Source organism: Passer domesticus, chromosome 2 (genome assembly GCF_036417665.1).
Source record: "Passer domesticus isolate bPasDom1 chromosome 2, bPasDom1.hap1, whole genome shotgun sequence".
In the NCBI taxonomy this organism is placed as follows: Eukaryota; Metazoa; Chordata; class Aves; order Passeriformes; family Passeridae; genus Passer; species Passer domesticus.
The window spans coordinates 19,196,413-19,211,885 of record NC_087475.1 but is presented as its reverse complement, the minus strand read 5'-3'; the positions used below and the strand labels follow the sequence as shown (position 1 = coordinate 19,211,885).

At 37.4% G+C, this 15,473-nt stretch overlaps 1 protein-coding gene across 2 annotated transcripts in view; it reads left to right on the top strand.

Annotated features, from left to right (window-relative positions):
- The window catches only part of EGFL6 (EGF like domain multiple 6), a 30,611-nt gene extending 15,830 nt beyond the window's left edge, over positions 1-14,781 (top strand). Inside the window, exons 8-12 of one of the 2 annotated variants that reach the window (XM_064407688.1) lie at positions 3,479-3,799; positions 9,614-9,694; positions 10,838-10,924; positions 12,265-12,530; positions 13,659-14,781. In XM_064407688.1, coding sequence (XP_064263758.1) covers positions 3,479-3,799; positions 9,614-9,694; positions 10,838-10,924; positions 12,265-12,530; positions 13,659-13,754 — 851 coding nt within the window. In that variant the 3' untranslated portion in view covers positions 13,755-14,781. The remainder of the gene's footprint in view (positions 1-3,478; positions 3,800-9,613; positions 9,695-10,837; positions 10,925-12,264; positions 12,531-13,658) is intronic. The other variant, XM_064407689.1, reaches the window with a different exon arrangement.
- Positions 14,782-15,473: the final 692 nt, after the last annotated feature.

Below are 15,473 nucleotides of genomic sequence, written 5' to 3'. Positions count from 1 at the left end.
AAAAATTCATGTTGGCTCTCTCTCTGCCTCTTGTATTACTCATCCATTTTTTGCTGATAGGGTAACCCTTAGACCCTATATATAACTTTGCATTCTTATTAACTTGCCAATCTTGAGAAAGGTTGGTTTGACATAATAAAGTTTCAAAGCTTCAGAAACAATTGTTGTCATATCACTGCTGATATTCTTAAAATTTATTTCAGTATGGAGTCAAATACTGTTGTCACTCTTCAGTGAGTAACACTTAGGCTTTTGTCACCACACATATCCTACTAGATGCCTTGCTGGCTGGTATAGTCATGTATGAAGCACAGTCCAGTGTAAAAAACTTGCCCTGATTTCTCAAAGTATCCTTCCCTAAATAAGACAGTAAAAATTTTAGAAATTAAATAGGGTAGCGTCACATATTGGTAGATGATGTTCCATGGTGCTTAGAACAAAATACTAGCCCAGAATCTGTCTTTTAACCTATCTATGAAAGCTTTCAGACTCTCTTAAGAACATCTAAAAGAGGTTGATAACTTTTAGAATGATTTCTGGAAGTATGTCATGCTTATCTTTACTCACATCTACAGATTCCACCTACAGGTGGTAGATTGTTGTCTGTCTCCCTCAAGACTTCTTCAGCTCTGATACAGAGAAGCTATAAAGGGAGCTATGAAAGGATTTGTAAGCCAATCTCCTGGGCTTGTCTCTCACCAGGTTTTTAAATGCTCTGTGAGGTGTGAGGGTGGAAGCAGTGGGGTTCCTGCTGGAGTGCAGAGCAAGCTGTCTGACTGCATCCCCTGGATGGTCAGGGCCAGAACCAGCTGCACTCACAGGGTGTGTGGAAGGAAAACAGACTCGTCTGTCTGCAGCACAGTCAGTGTTGGCATATACTCTTTATGTATTTTTTTCAACTCAACTTTCACAACTTGGTCATTAAACAACCTACACCAATCCATTTCTGCAGGTTTATAATTTTGTATAATTTCTGTGAGTTTTTCAGATGACAGAAAACTTTTATTTTAGCCCTCAGCCACTGTTTGCCTTTGTTTTTCTACTTCTAATTCTCTCTATTTCAAAGAAAGAAAATACCTTTGAAAATGGAGTTATTTCCATATTAGGGCAATAAACAGAAACTGCATCCTTCCTAATCAAAGGTAGGCAAGGAAGAGCTGAGCTGAGGTGGAATACTCAAAAATGCAAAAGAATACATTTCTTTGCACTTTTTCCAAAATTCTCTGTGGTCACATGGACAGATAAGTGCACATGTGTTTGTGACCAACATGTCTGCATTTATCTATGTATATTGAGGCAAAGGGTCCTGAAAAATCACTGCCTCAGGTGTAGCACCCCAGAGCACCATAGAAGGTGAGCTGCTCATTCAGGCAAGTCCACAGGCCATGGATTCAAAAGAACAGACAGAGTTTAAGGTGTTGCATCCTTTGCATTAGTCCTCCAGCAATTTATGGCTAGATATAAAAAGCCTTAAATCTACACCTCTGGCTACTCTAAAGATGAATGAAAGTTGGAAGGAGACTAGTGCTGTGTCCTGAACTATGCATAGTGTCTAGAGTCTTTGTCTCCACAAGGATGGAGATTTTCATAGCACAGCAGCAAATTGGAGTCTGCAAGCACATGGGAATTTATACCTTTTCATCCCCCTATTTTTGTCACTCTTGTCAGCTGATTTTCCACTCTGCTAAATTTTGCACATACAAGGAGATTGGTTTTCTGACACCACAGAGGTTATTTTGGTGAACTGTAAGAATTTTCCATTTTGTGAAGAAAACTTCAAAGCAGAAACCAAAAGCAGATGTTCAGATTTGCTGAGCAGTCAATCCTGTAGCCTTGAAAATCCCCATAGCCCCTCTGTGAAAAGGGTGAAGTTTCTTGTTACTGATAGTCAAGAGGAAATTTGTTTGGAATTAAGCTATCCTGTTAATTCTTATTGCTGAATTCTGAGTTTTGACCTAGGGAAACTTACATCCTTTATGACATCACCCTCCAGAGGATACTTAGTGGAGTATTAGTAAAGAGCTTATTTGCAAGTATTTGACAAAGAAGCCTATAAGTTTTATCCAAAAGAAGGAAGAACAAATCCTCAAGTTTGACTTTCATTTTATTGGCATCTGTTTACTCCAACAGCAATCTCAAAACCACCTAAATGCTACAGTGAGCACACCAAGAGTCTGAATTTTTTTCTGACATACTAAATAGCATGTAGCTGTACTTACCATAAATAAAATGTGACAAATTCACAGTGATAGGATTGTATTTTCCAGAAGTGAATATAAATTCAGAGAACTTTCCTCTTTTTCTACTAGACTGCAGTTCTATTTTATTTACTAGTGTTTTTTCTTCTGCTGTATCTTCATGAAAAGAGGCACAGAGAATATTGTACTACGCAAGGCTCCAAGTCCAGTCCATCTGTCTCAAAGTACTACTATAAAATGTTCATAAATACAAAGTGAGGAGCAAAACAGGAACATATTCTTGCCCTGATAATATAATCATTAGACAGCAGAAGCAGAGGGAAATAAAAATAGCTGTCTTCCACCATAATTTTTAATCCTAAAAGACTGTAGGCACTGCAGCATCAATACTGATTGAAAATCAAAGATGGGAAGCAGTTTATGTTTCTCTTTATGAAAGAGCTTTTTTATAGCACACTGGAACTGCTCAGCTTTCATTGTTCCCTAGGTAGTTCACATAAAAGACTCAAACTTGTCAGTAGTTTAGGACATGGTTGTGCACAACATTTGATAGTAGTATCCAAAAGGATAATTCCAGAATAATTAAAATAACACCACTTTATCCAAAACTATAAGATACAGTATTTCACGTCCAAGAGGAGTCATAAAATGGTAAATTCTCAGGAAATGTTACATTTATGTTCTAGTCCATCTTGGGATTGCAATTTGGCATTTTTGGATTCTTCTCTGAATTTTGGTGGTTGCCCCTTACAATTAAATAAGAGCTAAAAGAAATATGATGGAGGAGTTGATGTATATCTTCTCAAAATATCCTCCATTTCAGTAACTTCCAGCCTGCCATGGCAAGAAAATTAGACCAGAGAAGTTCACAAAAGACAAGAGAAATGCTCATTATTATTAGGCTGCAGTTGTTGTGCAGAGGATCCCATCTCCATGGACAAGTTTAGTCCAAAACCTGAACAAGGATTTTTGGGGTTTTTTGCCTCAGCTCCAGTGTAAAAATAATTTGAGTAAGGGGCTGTATGGTCTGTGTTACTGCTATGCTACACAGGAGTCCAAAGACATCATTACTGAGGGTTGCTTTGGTCTTTTCACTGTAACTCAGACAGAGCTGTCAGTAGTACAGAGCTGAACATGTGCCTGAACTTACATCTCATAGTAGAGAATTTAATTCTGTGGCTCTCTGGACCTTGTAAAGGACACCACAGCCCCATTTAAAAACATTGTCATTGCTGAATGATTCCTTAGATTAATATTTTCTATTTTCTTCTTGGTTCTAGTTATCCCTGAAAAGTCAGTGAAGGAAATTGCAAGAAGCCCTGGAACAGCTAAGGACACAATTAAGAAACTTCTTGCACAAAAAAGCAGTGTGAAAAAGCATAAAACAATTAAGAATGCAATCCCAGAAGCAGCTGTAACCCCACCTTCTAAGACCCACGTGCAGTTGCTGGACTATGAAGGTGGTATTGATCTTGGTGGGAGCTACAGTGAGGAAGAAACTGCAGCTGCTGCAGAAGAGGAGGCTGAAGAGTCAGATGAAGAGGAGAAGGACGATTTTGAAAATCAAATTGATGAGCGAAGCCTTAGAGGGGATGTCTTTTGTAAGTTTATTTGTTTTTTAAAATATCTGGCTTCAATGTAAATATGTCTGAACTAAAAAATCATCACAAAACATTACACTTTATCAGAATTTACTTGTAGAAAATGGATCATAGAATCATAGGATGGTTAGGTTCTAGTTAATGCTTTGAAAATACATTTGAAGACTTTGAAAAACACAGCAAGAAATTGTACAGCATATTGGATCTAGATGATCTTCAAGGTCTCTTCCAACCCAAGCAATTCTATTATTGTAACTGGGTTTTAGTACAGTTGTCTCAGTCAAACATTCTTCAAGGTAGTGGAAAAAATAATTACGATGAAGAACACACATGTTCAATATCCCATTCATTAAATTTTCTCTTTCCAAAGTATAGAAAATACTATCCCACAGCAATTCAAATTATAATAATAAAAATGAGAAAAATAAATTAGCATTCAGTTTATTGATATTTAACCTGGAAAGAGAGATAAGTATATATTTTTTTAAAGGAAGGATAATTTTAAAGTCCTCTGGAAAAAATGGTCTGTAATATTGTAATTCTATAAGACAGCCAAGAAAAATTGTAATTATTAACTTAATACAGTGGAGAACACAAGCTTCCTTGCCAAAGGCATTCTCCTAAAATTGCCTTCTTTCTTTGTTTTCATTGGTAATTGGCCTGTTTCAGTTTAAGTTGAGGATATAGACTAATATGGCTTCCTCAAATTATGCTAGAGAGCTGATAAACAGAACAAAATCAGGACTTTGCTTACCAAACTCCTCCCTTCCTGCAAATATTAACAGTAAATGCTGATGGCATGTTTCAAGTTTGCTGACAATACCAAAATGGGGAGAATGACCCATTAATTGAAGGGCAGCACTGCTATTAAAGGGATCTGGCCAGGCTGTGCAGGTAGACTGACAGGAACAATATAAGGTTCAAGAAAAGCAGATGGAAAGGGAGAGAAAAGCCTCATGCAACATTATGGATTTGGGATGACTGCTTAGGAAGATGCTTTGCAGTAAAAGGCATGTTTTGCACTTCCCACCACAAGACAAATGAGGACACGATGGATGGATGGATGGATGGATGGATGGATGGATGGATGGATGGATGGATGGATGGATGGATGGATGGATGGATGGATCTCAGACATCTCAACAGGTGTCTTTTTCAGCCTGCTCGCACAGGTCAGGAAGGATTGCTAGGAATACTGCCCACAGGGTAGGGCCACCCTGGGTTTTGGTTGGAAGGACAAAGGTCTCTGCTGTCTCTGCCTGGTGATGCAAGGAGAACTCGTTCTCCTGTACCGGGCTACGGGACCTGAGGCAATTGCAAAGGGTGGACTATGCAACCTTCCAGCTGAGTACTCTGTGCTACGCTAGTTGGAATGCACTAATTTTCCAGATTTCAATTTGAGTGAGGGCACACATGGAAAATCCTCTGTCCATACGGAGTCAAAATAATATATTGTTGTCATGATGATTGGTGAGATTCTTTTTCCAGGGCATTCCCAACCAAACCAGGGCATTTGAACACTATATACCTGGGCTAGGCAGAGAGGTAGAGTCTACTTGTTTCTACAAAAATTACCGCTACAGCTGACAGCAGTAACAATGAATATTACTGCTTGAAAATATTAAAGCATTGTGGTTCATCTGTAGTTTTGCCTATACTGCCTTTGTTCCAGTCACATCTGACCAGAATTTTCCCTTATAGATGTGAGATTCATATGCTGAATTTGTTAGAGAGATTTTATTTTGCGAGGAGATTCTGGCAGAAAGTTGGTGTGCTGCTTCATGCAGAGATAGCAGCGTGCCCAAGATGTAGTTTCATTAAGTTTGTGAACTCTGTATTATCTGTGGCTTTCTTGTTTGACACCAACTGTGATTCAGGGACTTAAAGCATTGTGCCATTTTCATTTTCATTTCAGGATACCGTGTTTTCCTTCCTCTTAAATTTCCATGTGGTGTACTTGATCTTTGTTACCTTAAAAATTCAGTCATGATTCAGGCGCTTAATTGCTTGAACATTTGGCTTTAAAAACACTTTCAATTTTAATGATATTGAGTGATCTTTCAGAGAACATCATTAGCTCAAATTTACAGTTCATAAATTTTCACATTTTTTCCTTTCTTTGTTGATGTCTATTCAGCAGATTCCTTTACTACAATATTAAATTCCTTCATATAATCTCCTCAAGTATTCACATAGCATCTGCCTTTTGTATTATTAATATTGGTATTGTTTATCTTCTGGGAAGAGTAGTTAGTTAGGAAAAGATAAAAAAGTCTCTTTAAATTGATGTATTATTTTATCATAGTAGTTTTACTACATAATAAATACATAGGGAGCCATAGAAAAATATTGTAGGAGAAAAGGGAAATATATGGAGATGGAAATTGTTAAAATAGGCCCAACTACCAAAATACTGGACCTTCATGAGAATTGCTATTTACCGACTTTTTTTTTATAACCCACACAATAGTTAAAAGACAGCAAAGTGAAGCCCAAAACATGTAAGAAATGTCAAAATTACGGTCATCAATGAAAATTTAGATTTTTTTCTTATATTTTTGTATCTTATGATACAATTTGAAATTCCTTCAAATTACTATTTTCCATGGGATTCTTGCCTTGTCCAATGTGGAAGAATAATGTGTCCTCTTGTGAAAGGTGCAGTTTAATAAATAGCAGTATTTATTTATTGATAAGCTAATTATTTATTGATAGTAATATTCATCACTAATGATTTATTCATTATTATAAAATAATTTAGTAAAAATGAGAGCAGTATTGGAAAAGTATTGGAAAGCTCTTTATTACATGAGAAATGCCTTTTCTGCATATGGGAGAAGACACAGAGAGCTGGGCCAAAGGACTTGGTTATATAAGCAAGGATTGCAGAGATGCTACACTCAAGCTCCACTGAAATAACTAAGCACAACCTTAATTCTGACAGTTTCTAACATTTTAGTGCTTTTTGGCTATCACTGGTAATTCAGAATGATATTGCCAAATGCAACTAAATTCTATATTCTGTACTTCATCAGTTTATGAAATTCACATCATGCTTAGAAATCCTGTCGTATCATGTAGCTATTTTATTACACAGAGACACTCACTTCAGTAGCATCAAGAATGATAAAGAGGGATTAATATTTAGCAGTACTAAAAGTGGACTGTTTCCCTTATGGCTTCACAGCTCTTGATGCTGAACAAGAGAACTCCCTTAGTTAATCATGATGTTTGCTCTCATTCTTTTCTGGTAATTCCACCACTCTGTGAGCTATTAATGCTCAGACCACAGCTCAGTTCATAGCTATACATGACTTCTGGCAAATGGAATTGTTTCAGAGCAGGATATGGTAGCAGAGAAATGGTATATTCCTGTGAGTCCATCCTAGTGGTATACCATATACATAGGAAGCTTGAGTGAAATTTACTACGTCTTATATTCTTCTTGATTTTTTTTTTTGCAGTGCCCACTCTGTTTTTCTGGGTTTTGTTTTTTTTTAATGGGTTTGATGACATCAGTGGTTAAGAACATGTGGCACCATGATATGAAGGGGTTTGTATGTAGATATTACATATTAGCTGTTGTTGCATATAAATTGATGGGAGGGCATCCTCAGTACAGAAAGAAGGATGGACTCTGCTGTGCCTAGAGTGCAACATATGTGTGCTTTTTCTGGTGAGAGCTTGTTCTTAGGGACCATGAGAGGAGACCTGCCTTTTTACAAGACCATTTGATAGCAGAAGAGCTAAAAAAATTAATTATGACTCCTGCCTATTACTTATGAGGGAGTGAACTTTGGATCCTGGCTGTGTGTGAGGACGATCTGAATAAAATACAGGTACTTTTCAAACATAAGGTATATTTGAAACCTTTCTGTAAGCTGAAGCTTGCAGTTTCTCATAATATGCAGCTGATATCTGTCAGTAAGTGCAAAACCTGATTGTAATGCCTGACTGAAAACAAAAATAGATTTGGAAACAAAACTGGAGTCTTTTTCTGTCCATAACAGCTCTTCGCTTCATAGCACATGGCTACACCTGCACGTATCTCTCTCAAGTGAATTCAAGTATAATTCAATAACTTAACAAATAAATCATTCTGGCAGCTGTTGTCTTCTGTTAAATCACTCCACTCTTTCCAGAACTGATCATATTTTAATAGCTGTCTTCATTTTGGCAAAGGTTTTCACAGTCTGAGCCTCTTTCACCAAGTACAAGGCCAAGTTTATGGTTTGAGAGTAAACGTAACACCAATCTGGATGTGTCTATTCCTAAATGCGTCTATGTAAACAAAAATTGATTTGGAGGAAGATGTATATTAATTCTTGCCTTAAGTATGAATATTATCCAGGTGATCTAAGCAATGGACTAGGTTAGGGGGAAGCTACAAGGACAGCACGAGATGACACGCTCCTGGCAATTCATCAGAAAGCTCATAAGATTGCATGAATCTTCTCCAATTCATCACTTCTGGAAGTGCCTCCAGGCCCCTTTGTTAGTGTGTGTTTTCACTGGTGTACACAGAGCAATTTTTTGAAGAAGCAGAAAGGTTTAGTGGATGGCATAGCCTTTACGGTGCTAGGAGGCTCTGGATTGCAGTCGCTTCTGAGTATATTCTTAAAACTGAGTATGGGTGAGCATGTTGGAGTATTTAAATGGAAAGCCCTAGCTCAGTCAAACTCATGGGAAAAAAAACCTCCCTTCTGAACAAATGTGCATCCATGTGAAAATAATGACTTTTAAAATATTTGGCATTTCCATATATGATGCAATGCTGAGTAGGGAAAAGTAATTTCCATAGCTTTTCTTAGCACAGCTGCCCATGGGATGGGGCTGAAAAATGAACTTCATTTGTTTCAGGCTTTCCACTCATACATTCTCCAAGCAGTAATCCAAAGGCTTCTTCCTCACTCTTCTAAAATGACTCTTTTAAACTCCTCCTGTTTTTATAGGTGGTCATGAACATATCACAGGTATCACCTGTTTATGCCTTTGCAAAGGATAGAACACTGGAAGCCAGTCTTCCCCTTATCTCATGTGTGATTAGTTATTTTCACAGGGTATGCATAAAGAAGTTGAGATTTATGATTATTTCTTTAGTGAGTGCACTTATCTATTAATCACTTAAAATAATACAAAACAAACAATAATAGAATTTTTAATGACTTATAGTAATCTAGAGATCACTTAGCGTAAACAAGAATATGGAATCCTCTGTCTCACCAGACAGAAGAGGATTTCCCTTCGTCTCTGAGGTTGAGAAATAATGCTTCTTGAGTAACCACCTCTTTCAGGCCAGTGTCTTAGAGAACACCCCTGACATTCATTGGTGCTGCTTTACCAGCTCTTCCAGTCAGCACCAGCTATCACTGCCCTGAATGCAGATCTGTGGGCCTTTGATGCCCTAATTACAAAGTCTCTGACATTATCCATTTTTTGAGGTTGCTGTTGGCAAACAGCTTCCTGCTGTCTGGTAGAGTTCAGTTCCATTTGATCATTATAACAAGAAAGCAGATCAGGCCACTGAAGAAAAATCACCATTTTATCTGTAATTTATCTTGTGAATGCGTAACTCAATAAAGCTGTAGCTCCAGTGCTTATAGGTTAGAAGGCTCAGTGCTGTGGAAAACAGCAATTTAAGCAAATTTTTATAATTCAGAGTATCTAATTGCTGTTAGGAATATGGGTTTTGTGGTGGAGTGGAAAATACATATATTGACTTATTTAAATAAATTATGTCAGCTGGTATAAAGGAATAAAGTTCCATTTTCTGTTCCTGTGATGACTGAGTACTTGACAAGCTGTTTTCCCTAGCTCCCAAGGTAAAAGAAGCAGCTGCCTTTGGCCCTCACCTGGCACAGAGGACAATTCCAGTGTCGAGACCAGAGCAAGAAGGTGGCTTACTTTTATCATACAGTATTATTTTCCTGTGTATTGTATCTTTTTGTGACAACCTGTGTTAGCCAAGTCAGAACTAGTTTAAAAGCCTTTAACATAAACCAAAGATTTTGTGAACACATTGGAGAGAGTATCTGGCCAAACTATGCTACCAGTTCCAATGTGTCCTTTTCCAAGCATACTTTTACTGTTTATAACCCATGCATAGAAAGTTTCCCCATATTAGAATTTGACTTGCAATTGAATCAACAGAATTTCACTTGAATAATTTCATAGTCATGAAAAAATAAAGTAGCTTCTATTGTCTATAAAATGAAAACATATTGTATAACACACAATAATCTTAAACAAACAAAATAGATGTGCTGGTTGACATTTTTTTCCAATTTAGAAAGCAGTAGTCTCAGAAACAATGGATTTAGGCAACAAAGCTCTCCAAATGCCATGTACCGCATGTCTCTGTCTGATGATAAAATACATTTAAATAACAAGAAGGATGCTTCTTTCTGAGGAAATTCAGATGGCTGATGTATTACTCTTAATCTGATCTGCACAGTGTCCCTTTGTGTGTGTGGTGCTTTTCATCTGCACAGTCATGACGGCTGTGGTGTGCTCTGGCTGACACCCTTTTCAGGGTGCTCTAAAGGTCAACTGATCTGGGCTATTCCCAGCTCCATGTAGTTGGATTATCAGGTGCTGATGTAAGGGATTCTTCTCATGGGAGGCCAGTTTCTCCCAAAGGATAGAACTGGAACTTGAGCTGATTGCAACTACAGCAGTATAACAAATGGAGAAGGGAGATCTCTAAAGCTGGCAGATCTCAAACAATTCCTGATGCTAGAGTTCAACACTAACAGCTCCACCTATACTTGGGGATTTGCAGGCCATCAATGTACAGAAGTCACAGCATATAAATTTATGTGCAGGTGTGAGTAAAAAGATACTAAGCTAAAGAAAGGATTATTGCATAATATTTTGATTTTTGGCAGTTGCATCTCGGTCAACACCATCTGAAATCAGATTATAATTTTAGAATGATCTGTACATTAATAACTGTATGAATAAAGAGCAAAATGTTTTAACAGTACTTAGGATATGCTTCTAAGTGCTCCTATTATCTCTGCCAATTTTTTTTTTCAGTTGATTGCAGCTTCAGTCGAGGGGTTTGTGACTGGAAACAAGATGCTGATGATGACTTTGACTGGAATCCTGCTGATCGAGACAGAGGTATTCAGATATCTGCCATCTAGATAGGCTCTGATTTGATGGCTTACCCTCTGCAAAAAAGGGGGGGAGGGGAAACAGAATCCAGGATTTTTCTTTTCTATCAGTGTGTTATCTTTATAATAGAAGAAAAGGGGCAGAGGATGCTAGGAGTGGATATTGTTTCTTTGAAATGTCCAATAGAAAATAGTAATCCGCAATATATATCAACACAAATAAATCAAAATGTAAGAAAAATTATTAGAACATAACTGTTCAGAATTGCAAACTACAAGGCAATGGAAACCTTATTAACTAGTTGTGTCTCTCCAAGATTGGTAGGACATTTCATCACACATCTGTCATTTTGATGGATGTGAGAATGTAGTCACCTACATGGTTTAAATATCACTGGGATAACTGCTCAGAAATCTCAATCTCTGCAAAACAAACTCAGAATAAGCCAAGGGCAAGGGGTCTATTCAAGAAAAAACAATACATGAACAGGTACCAATGGGAGCCTGCTGAAACCTAAGAAAGAGCTCCTGAGAGCAATGTGGGGCTGCTGAGTGGGTGCACATAAAAAGGTGGGGCTGGACAAATTTGTTTGAAAGGATCTCTCTTTCCCTGTGACACAGAAATGTTGCAGAGGTTGTTGCAGTAGTGACCAGTGGATCCTACAGATCCTGCAGGCTGCTTACACCAGTTCCCACACTCACATTCTCTTCCTCTTAGAGTCTTTCCACGTTAGTCTTTCTTCACTAATCCTTCCTCTTCTGCTCCACATAATTCCCTAAATCCCTTCTCTGTGCTGTCACTTCCAGGAAAACCTTACCCGGGCCTTATCCTGTCTCCCTGAACTTCTGCTGATTATGACTTCATTTATGGCCCCAGATGTTTTATTCCTTTAAGACTTTGTGTGTGTCTGTCACTTCATTGGTCTTCTAGGACATGGGAAATAAGCTGTCAGTTCCCTTGTGAATTTGTCATCAATGTGGAGGACAGTGGAGAGAATATTGACCTAGCTCAAGTACTGAAATCATCTGACCACAGAGGCACAGCAGCATGTTTCAGACTTGCATTTGAAAAACAGATGGTTTTGCTTTCAAAAGATAGTGCAAGGAAGAATGACTGTAATTGCTAGTGAAATATGAACTCATCTCTGTAAACTGATCTGACTTCCAACAGTACAAGTATATTCCTTGCTAAATACACTCCCTGCTGCTTTTCTCCAATGTGATTTTAAATTATTCAAGTAAACTACCTTCAGCTTCCCCTTAGTTTCTTAGCAAACATATTCAAATTGCTAATAAATAACACAAGTGCATTAAAGAAATTTTAAAAAAAAAATTTCTTTTTACAAGGTGATGGCTACTACATGGCCGTTCCAGCTTTTGTGGGGCACAAGAATGATATGGGGCGTTTAAAACTTCTCCTCACTGACCTCAAACCAAAGAGCAGCTACTGCCTGATTTTCAGTTACCGGCTTGCTGGTGAGAAAGTGGGAAAGCTTCGAGTGTTCTTGGCAAACAAAAAATCTGCTCCTGTCTGGGAAGAGAACAAAGAAAAAGATGAAAAGTGGAGAACTGGAAAAATAGAGATATTTCAGGGGGCTGAAACAACCAACAGTGTAAGTATAAGACAGTTTATTAGCCAATTACCATAACCAACATGCTGGTTTGATTTCCTAATTCTCAAGTGTTTTATAGGCATCAGCAACCAAAAGGCTTATCTAAAATGGGAAACAGGAACCCACATTTTAGGGGGCATTAAAGTTATCACTTGGTTGTAATTTCAGAACTGAATCACCCCAGTTGGTTAGAATACTGATGCCAGTAATTCTGTCATTTTGTAAAAATACTGCATCACATCATAAATTAACACAAGTAATCAAAATCTGCCCGTAATACCTCATGCAACAGAAGCCTACATACATGCCTAGAAAAATGAAATTAAAGCATTGAGACCATTCTAGCAAAAGGAGGCATCGTGTATAATCAAAGGGGGCCCATCACCAGAGGAGCAGGGTGTACCAACAGGGAACACTGGGCACTGATGTATGCCTGAAACTGCCTCAATCAGGACTTCAGCCAGGTTCTTCTCAAAATTCTGAGGCCTGCTTTCCATTTGTGTGATGGAACATTTTCAGTGCTGTGTAAAGGCTCCTACTGTAAAACTGAATACGGTGAATGTAAAGGAAATGTGAGCCCTTTTCAAGGTCTTTTGCACAGCTGGAATGATGTAGAAAAGCCCTTAAATAAAAGAGAATCAGAATATAAAATAAAAAACCCAGACATCCTATTCATAAAAAGAATCCCCCTCTTTATATATAGTATACATACTATGCTCAATACATAAGAGAGGGTGTAAATATATATAGAAGAGGCACACAAAACCTGAGGATCCAAATAGATCAAAAATGAGGAGTTGTAATGTCTTGAGTAAATGAAATGCATGAGCAGCACATGCTGTGATGAAACTACATTATTATAAGAGGATTTCACTCAATTTGCATTTTTTACAATAAAAGTAAATAATCTTATTAAAGTAATCCATCTGGTATTGTAAATCTGTGCAGAGGATTTTAAATCTATTTCAAATAATGCACAAAAGCTTTAAAAATGGCAAAGATTCAAGTCATTAAGTCCTATGTTGTAATAAAATATTCTTCATTTATAGCATTATAATTAATTAGGAGTTGCTAAATGGTTGAATAAACTATATTTTCACCCTTAATACATATCTTTTCTTATGACAGGTCACTTTTGAATCAGAGCGTGGGAAGGGTAAAACTGGAGAAATTGGAGTGGACAATGTGATACTAATTTCTGGTCCGTGCCCAGAAGATACCTGATAATGGACATTTAAGTATACCAGATTTAATCCTATTTTTCACATTTTATTAGTAGTGTATTTTTTGTATTCTTTTTTAAATTAAAAAACAAAACCAAAACAAACCTATATAATTGTGCCTTGAATCTAATGCAACAATGCAAACAGAAAAACTGATGTGCAAGATGCAAATTACACTTTTTTGTGAGTACTTCTAATTTTGATACATGAGTTGAGTGTAATACTACTGTATTTTATAATTCGAGGTCAGGGTTTCTGAAGTGTTATTGGTCAAGCTTTTTTACAATTCTACATGCTTTTATTTCTTAAAAATCTTCTTGAGGCTCTTCATTAGTCTTCTATTTCTTTTACTCTACTGCATGAGAACATAAAGCAGTGTTTAAGACAATGTTACTACTTCTGGTGACATAATTAAATTCTTAGTGGGTATGTTGTTCTAAAAAATCAGTGTGCATCACCCTGTGTGCAGTAAGGCAATCACACACAGAGCCAAGGTGTTTGTTTATTTAAATACTTGTGCAAAGATGGGTGCTAAGTAAATCCACAAAGCCAGCACACCAAGCAGAAATGATGACCACTATTTATATGTTGTTAATCTTGATATATTCCACTTATCTATTATATATTCAGTGTTTAATACTCCACTATTGCTGAGTTGTGCTGAGCTGGCTTCTTATCTTGGGCAGCCTTGTGGCCTTCAGTGTTTACTGTTGTATTATTGCTGAGCTGTGCTGAGCTGGCTTTCTTAATTTCTTCTTATCTTGGATGTCCTGCAGTAGCACACCCTTCCTCCCAAATTTTGTTACCCCTCTGGGTCTGTGATATTTGAAGCATGTCAACCTCTAAACTTTAATAAAGTAATTCTATTGACAAATAATTTATCTTAGGCATGAGGTAAATATTCAATTTATTGAAGAAGAAGGAAGAAAGTGACAACATTCATTTCCTTTCTGATGCAGCTAAGAAAGTTATAAGTGGATTCATGTCTTTGAGAAATATTTTCATTACCAATAAAGTATGTAAAATACCTTGATTGTCATCAGTGTCTTTGAGTCACACCAATCAGTGTTAAGAAATGATCCCTTTATAGTTTTATAAGCATTTAATGTTCACCATTAACAGATTATGTTACCAACTGGCACGGAAATACAAGAGCAAAAAGAATGACCCATTATTAATGTTTAAGAAGCTTCACATTATGTACTGAACAAAAGGCTCCTGCTGGATTGCAGGCCTACTTTACCCCATTAGAGGTGAGAAAGAGTGATTTTCATTGTCCAGGAGACAGTATGACCTAGTGGCCACAAGCTAAGTCTCCTCTTACACAACTGAAAAAATAATCTTTGTTGTGAGTTCCTTCATGACCCTTTAAACATCAACAAAAAGAGTGGGGATTATCCACCATCCCTAGGAGCAGGAAGGTGAGCAGAACTTTCTTGCACAGAGCAGGAGCTGCCACCCACTGCCATGCTTGCACATGCTCACAAGTGCATGGCAATGAACACCTATACAACTGAGGGACCAGAATCCAGGTTACATCTTTTCTGAAAGGAAGTCAAATGACAATGCTGTGAAAGATAAGAACATTATTTTTGTCTTGTGATCTCTGTGGAATGTACCTAATGGTCTGGATTCTAAGAGAACAGAGAAGCCCATGGAAAAGCCCTGGTTCAGGCAATGTTCAGTTAAATACGTGTGCACACATTTTCCTCTTGGTTAT